Source organism: Bison bison, unplaced genomic scaffold (genome assembly GCF_000754665.1).
Source record: "Bison bison bison isolate TAMUID 2011002044 unplaced genomic scaffold, Bison_UMD1.0 scf7180017864158, whole genome shotgun sequence".
NCBI lineage: Eukaryota > Metazoa > Chordata > Mammalia > Artiodactyla > Bovidae > Bison > Bison bison.
The window spans coordinates 4624814-4631325 of record NW_011494730.1 but is presented as its reverse complement, the minus strand read 5'-3'; the positions used below and the strand labels follow the sequence as shown (position 1 = coordinate 4631325).

At 40.7% G+C, this 6512-nt stretch overlaps 1 protein-coding gene across 2 annotated transcripts in view; it reads right to left on the bottom strand.

Annotated features, from left to right (window-relative positions):
* Window positions 1–6512, bottom strand: part of LOC104989533 (UDP-glucuronosyltransferase 1-1-like) — a 129344-nt gene that overhangs the window by 27884 nt on the left and 94948 nt on the right. Inside the window, exon 1 of one of the 2 annotated variants that reach the window (XM_010841238.1) lies at window positions 2884–3762. The exons of the other annotated variant lie outside the window; for it this stretch is intronic. Within the exon in view, the coding sequence (XP_010839540.1) occupies window positions 2884–3747 (864 nt within the window). The 5' untranslated portion in view covers window positions 3748–3762. Of the gene's footprint in view, window positions 1–2883; window positions 3763–6512 lie in introns of those variants that run through there. 2 annotated transcript variants of the gene reach the window in all.

The following is a 6512-nucleotide window of genomic DNA, read 5'->3' as shown; positions in this document are numbered from 1 at the left end:
AAAACATATTAAGAAATTTTTAAAAATAGTGACTCACAAGAAACATTCTCTGATTATAATTCAAAATAATTAGAAAAAAATAAGGGAAAAATGACTGCAATAATCTTAATTATATGGGAATTAAGAAACAATCTTCTTTAAAATAAATAGAAGCCACTGACACAAAGAGCAAATCAAAAACATAAAGTAAAAAAAATGAGAGCAATTTATGCAAGATTCTAAGGGATTGAGAAAAATGTTTTATTTATGAATAAAGAAACTTCATTTCCTCATTATTAAGAAAACATAAAAGAACTTAATGCTTACCTAAGGAAATTAGAAAAGCAGCTATAAATTAAACCAAAGGAAACAAGGATGATACCATTAACAAAAACAATAAAACAACAAGCTACAATTAATGAAATAGTAAACAAAAAGAGTAAAACGAAAGAGCAAATCCAAAAGCTATTTCTTTGAGAAGACCAATAACGTAACTCAACATATCATAAATTATAAGAAGGAGAGGAACAAAAATATTAAAAATTTAAACTTTAATCTTTCATATTTTGATGAAAATTTCCATAAACATTTAAAGGAGTCACATCTAAGGGTAAACCAAATCAAATAAATGAGAATGACAAAAATTTCAAAATAAAAATTTAACGGAACAAAAATGATAACTCTTGAGAATTACAGGGTAAATGTTCTTACATGTACCAAATAAATTGGCACAAACATATCTAAATGCTTCCAGATGACATAACTTGTCATGCTGGGCACCCTTTAATAATGATACTAGATACTATTTGCATGTTCACAGTGACAACATTAAGGTCAGAATGGTTAGGTCTGCCACCCATGGACATTCAACTACAAAAATGAGAGTGAAGATGTGAGCAAATGCTGCTAACTCTAGAGAATATATTCACACCGAAAAACTAAAAGGAAAACAGCAGCATTTACTTTTCAAACTCTTCCCTCATTTTCACTATTTACAAATCTAATAGATACATACATATTTTATAATTGAACAAATGCATTGCACGAAAAAAGAAGAAAACAAAGTAGAATAAATCTTTTGTGGTGTGGGCAAAAAAAAAAGAAAACTGAAGTTAGAGTCCTGTGCAATAATGAATGCATTCATATAAAGAGATATAAAAATATGACTACAAAAACTCTAAGTGATCTAAAGTCATGGAAATTAATATAAATCCAGTATATGTCATATAAATGGGCAAAAAAAAAAGAGGGCTAACTAAGTAGATTAAAAAACAAATCCTGCTCCAAGAGTCCTATTTTGATTAAACCCAAATATTCAGGGTTAACATAGGAAGACTCTGAAACCATGAAGAAAGTGGTAGTTTCCATCATGGAAATTTGGGGTGCAGTGACCAGGGCTGGGGTAGGTGTGGTGATGCGGTCAAACCCTTCCTCTTTGAGACTCAGTTCTCAACCTCACTGCCTTCCTCCCATCCACTGTGTTCAAAGACTCAGATCGACCTCCTCTCCAGCCCCCACCACCAGCCTTTGATGACTTCAGCGTCCCGTGAAGGAGAACTACCTGACATGGAATCCAACTGTGCACATCCCCACATTTTACTCCAGACCCCAACTCCTGGTCAAAAGACTTCCGGTCAGCACAGCTCCATCTCTGAGGAGCTGGACTCAGCTATTTCTTTCTCTGATCACAGAGACCGCAACTTCTCTCTCTGGTATGGTCTCACTTCCACTTGATTTATTCAGTCCCTCTGAAACTTCTGCTTCCTTTCGGGATCTAGGTCTCCTGTGACCACACCTCAGCGGCTTCCAAGCCAAAACCCATTAAAACGATCAGGTCAACCAATGCAATCTGTCAGTTCTTCCTTTTGAAGTGGAGTCAGACCCCATGGTCCTTACTGGCCATGTCCTCTGTCTACCTTTTGTCTGTGGAAAAACCTTTAGTCAAAGAATGAGTATAGTCAGAGAAATGAGAAAATGCAAAAACAAAGGAAAACAGTCCAACAAAACTAAATAGTCAGTAAGCAAAGTCAAGGACTTTTAGATATAGATAGATAGATATAGATATGCTATAGATAATGCTCTGAGCCATATCCCATGAGCTGTCATAGATACTGAAACCCCCATGAGGTGGAAGAAGTTAACTCCATGGTGACCAGACTGTAGCCACGACATAGAAGCTGCCACTATTCTGAGAACTGGCCTCAAGAAAATGGGAACAAACCGGCCCTGGGACAGATTAACTGTACTGAAAGCAATCAAAATGATGGTGGTCAGACCACTGATTTTGAGATGACTGTCAGAGCTGACTGTGCTGTTTCTACACAGAGCCCCCTTCCCTCTGTCAATAAAAGCTCTTGCCCCTGATTGTCCAAGGAGGGAATAAGTGTTTGGACAGGACTCGCCTCTCTGCATCCCCATCCCAGGAACATTCATCCAAGCAAACTTTCACATCCACCAGTCTTGCTTCTTTATTGTCTTTTGAGCCGCAAGCAACCAGACTCCACTTTGCTTATACGTCTATTGAACACCCTCGGGCAAAATCCCCTGAAGGATAAATTCACAGCTCAAGTTCCTGCTCCTACTCCGCTGGAGAAAACCACACAATAGTTAAACCGATGCCTTTACAAAAGGGCAATCATGGTGGAATCACACCACTGCCTGTGGATCCTATCACACACCCTCAACCCTGTCTCCCACTCCTCTCAGAGATCATTGGAAGCCTTTACTGCCCTCCTGGAGGCACGTTAACAATGCATCTCACCACAGATGGTGAGCAGGAGAATGAGAAGGGGAAATCATCAGAAAGACCAGTACATAACAAAACACCCTGAACTATTATTGTTTTTTAAAAAATAAAACGTGCTCCACTGGGAACACTGATTGAACAAAAGCAGCAGTACACACCTGAGATAAAGGTTTCTTGTTGGCACAGTTGATGCCCCCAATGAACACCATGTTGGGCATGATCGGCCGCGGGTAGTCCATCACAAAGTCTCCTCTGAACAGCCACACCGATCCAGAGGCAAGAATCTCCACCAATGACACCTCTCTCTGAAGAAGCTCAGAGGCCATACGTTCATAAGGAGTGAGAGAAACCTGGCAAATGTACTTCAAGCCCAAAGGGTAGAGCATGTTCTTGACCCTTTGGAAGAATGTCATGCGGTCTGAATTCATTGTTAACAACCTAGGAATGTATGAGAAAGGGTTTGGGCATGCTGTGCTCTCAACATCTAAGTCACAGGGAAGGAAACGCAAGAAAAACACAGCAGGAATGGACAGGTACTTAGCCAGCACTGCCCCGCAGGGGTAAACAGGGTCCGTTAAAACCACATCAAAGGAACTGGCATTCAGGTCTCTGATCAGGTCCTTGTTATACAATAGTGCCTCACAAGACCTTGCAAAGAACAAAGACACATTTTTCAATGTTGCTATAGTTTCCAAAAACCATGTTAGAAAACGTGCTCTTTCAAAAAACTCATCAGGACGGCCCTTCATGATGGAATCAAACTCGTCCCGGGTGTACGGAATGGCGTAGGTTTTCATGGTGAAAAAGTCGTCTGCCTTGATATGCAGGTTCACCTCCGGAGCAACGACCACTGCCTGGTGACCTCTGGCGTGGAGCTCCCGCACAGCCTCCCGCATGCTGAGCCAGTGGCTGCCCTCCATGGGGACCACCAGCACCTTCCCAGCCTCAGCCCATCGCCCGACGCACAGACAGAGCAGGAGTCCAGCCAGCACCTGCCGCCGAAGCTGCAGTCCCAGGGCCATCTCCGCACAAACCAGAAGCTACTGAGTCTCTGGTTGGGCTGTGCCACTTATATGTGTTCCCTTATCTTTATTTTATCATCAAGTCACTTAAGCAAAATGGCATGTCATTGGAAGGCAAGGATTGATGATTACACCATATATTACAGGATACGTCTATGCCTGTGTCTTATCACCTCTGCTTTCACCCGGAAAGAACACTCCCCCTTATCTTGGAAAAACTCCTCTGACTCTGCTGCTCCCTCTGGGGAACATTCTAGTTCACTCTCTTGTTCTTCATCTAAGACCCATAGCAAGACTGTGCCTGTCCTTTCCCTTGGTCACCTCCTACCTCTCTGCTAACTGTGTTGTCTGGGGCTGGACTGAACGCTGAGGAGTCACCTCTGCCCCAGTCCCCATCCAGAACCTCTTCTGGATGTGACCTTATCTGAGAACTCTTGAATATCTTTCCCCGCCCATTCATGGGTGAACACAGAACACATCCAGGGAAACATATAACATTGCTAAGACAGCTTTCTCTCAGCCAAAAGGGGATGGTGGCTCTCTGGTTTGTTCCTGTTCCACACTGGACACCTCTTGTACTGTTGAGGAGACAGTCATTGGAGCAGCCATCAGATATGGAAACATCTGAGAAGATCTTTGATGGAGACAGCAGAAGGATTGGTTAAGAATTCTTTATCTGTCATATGGAATACATGTTGCTGTTACCTAAAGCATTGGTTTTTCCAGTAGTCATGTTCAGATGTGAGAGTGGACCATAAAGAAGGCTGAGCACCAAAGAGTTGATGCTTTCTAACTGTGGTGCTGGAGAAGACTCTTGAGAGTCCCTTGGACTGCAAAGAGATCAAACCAGTCCATCCTAAAGGAAATCAACCCTGAATATTCATTGGAAGGACTGATGCTGAAGTTGAAACTCCAAGACTTTGGCCAGCTGATGTGAACAGCCAACTCATTGGAAAAGACTCTGATTCTGGGAAGGATAGAGGGGAAGAGGAGAAGGAGGTGACAAAGGATGAGATGGTTGGAAGACATCACTGACTCAATGGACATGTGTTTGCGCAAACTGCAGAAGATAGTGAAGGACAAAGAAGCCTGCCATGCTGCAGTTCATGAGGTCACAAAGAGTTGGACAATACTTGGCAACTGAAGAAGAAGAACAACAAAGCATCAGTGGGCAAGCAGACCTTAGTAATGATACAGCAGGGTTCAAAGGGTGCCGGCCCCCAAGGTCTGGTCACCCTGGGATAGGAGGGTTTCCCCTGGCTTCAGAACAGGCTCTCTGAACTCCTCTTCTGATGCTGAAGGGGCCAGTTTTCCACTACAGTGTTTAGGGACTGAAGTGGACATTAACCTGGGCCTTCATTACACCTTACAGCTTATGTTCAGATAACAGATATCCATCTCTATATATAAAATAGATAAATAGCAAGTTCCTACTGTATATCACGGGAAGTTATTCAATACCTTGTAATAATCTATAATGGAAAAGAATCTGAAAAAGAATACATATCTGAATCACTTTACTGAACAACAGAGACTAACACAAGATTGCAAATTAATTATGCTTCAGGTTAAAAGAAGGAACAGAACTAGAGGCATCATGCTTCCTGGTTTCAAACTGTACTACAAAGTAAAGTGATCAAAACAGTATGGTACCGATGCTAAAACAGACACAGAGTCAACGGAACAGAATATAGAGGAGAGATAACTCCACACTTATACAGGCAATTAATCCGTGACAAAGCATGTAAGACAATACAGTGGGAAAAGACATTCTCTTGAATACATGTGTTGGGAAAATTTGACAGCTACATGCCAAAGAATCAAACTGGATTAATCTCTCATGCCATGAGCAAAAACAAATTCAAAGTAGAGTAAAGACTTAAATGTAAGACCTAAAATCATAAAATTTCTAGTAGAAAACATAGGCAGTATGCTCTTTAACTTTGATATTAGTAATACATATTTTGGGAGGATATGACTCCTCAGACAAGAGAAATAAAAGTAAAATAAACAAATGGACTTTATCAAACTAAAATCTTTTGATCAGCAAAGAAAATTACAAGCAAAAGGGAAAGGCCACTTACCGAATGGAAGAAGATATTTGCAAATGATATATCTAATAATAGGCTAATATCCAAAGTACACAAAGAATTCATACAAGTCAACAACAACAAAATATGATTAAAAATGGGCAGAAGACTCAAACACACATTTTTCCAGAGAAGACATGCAGAAGGCCAACAGGCACATAAAAACATGCTTACCATCACTAATCATAAGAGAAATACAGACCAAATCATAAAGAACTATTGCCTCACACCTGTCAAAATGAGTATTATCAAAAAGACAATAAATAACAAGTGCTGGCAAGAATGTAGGAAAAAGGGAACTCTAGGGCATCGTTGGTGTCAATGTAAACTGGGAGAGCCACTACGGAAAACACTACGAAGATTCTCAAAAAGGTAAAAATAGGACTACCATATGATCCAGAAATTCTACTCCTGGGTATTCCTACAAAGAAATGGAAAGCACTAATTAGAAAAGCTATATACACCCCTGTGTTTGTTGTATTGCTGTTTGCAATAGCCAAGACATATTGGCTATTGAATATTACTCAGCCATAAGAAAGAAAGAAATCTTATCACTTGCAACAACATTGATGCACCTAGAGGGTATTATGCTAGTGAAGTAAGAGAAAGACAAATGCTGTATGATTTCACTTACATGTGGGAAAAAAGACAAAGCAAATGAACAAGCATGACAAA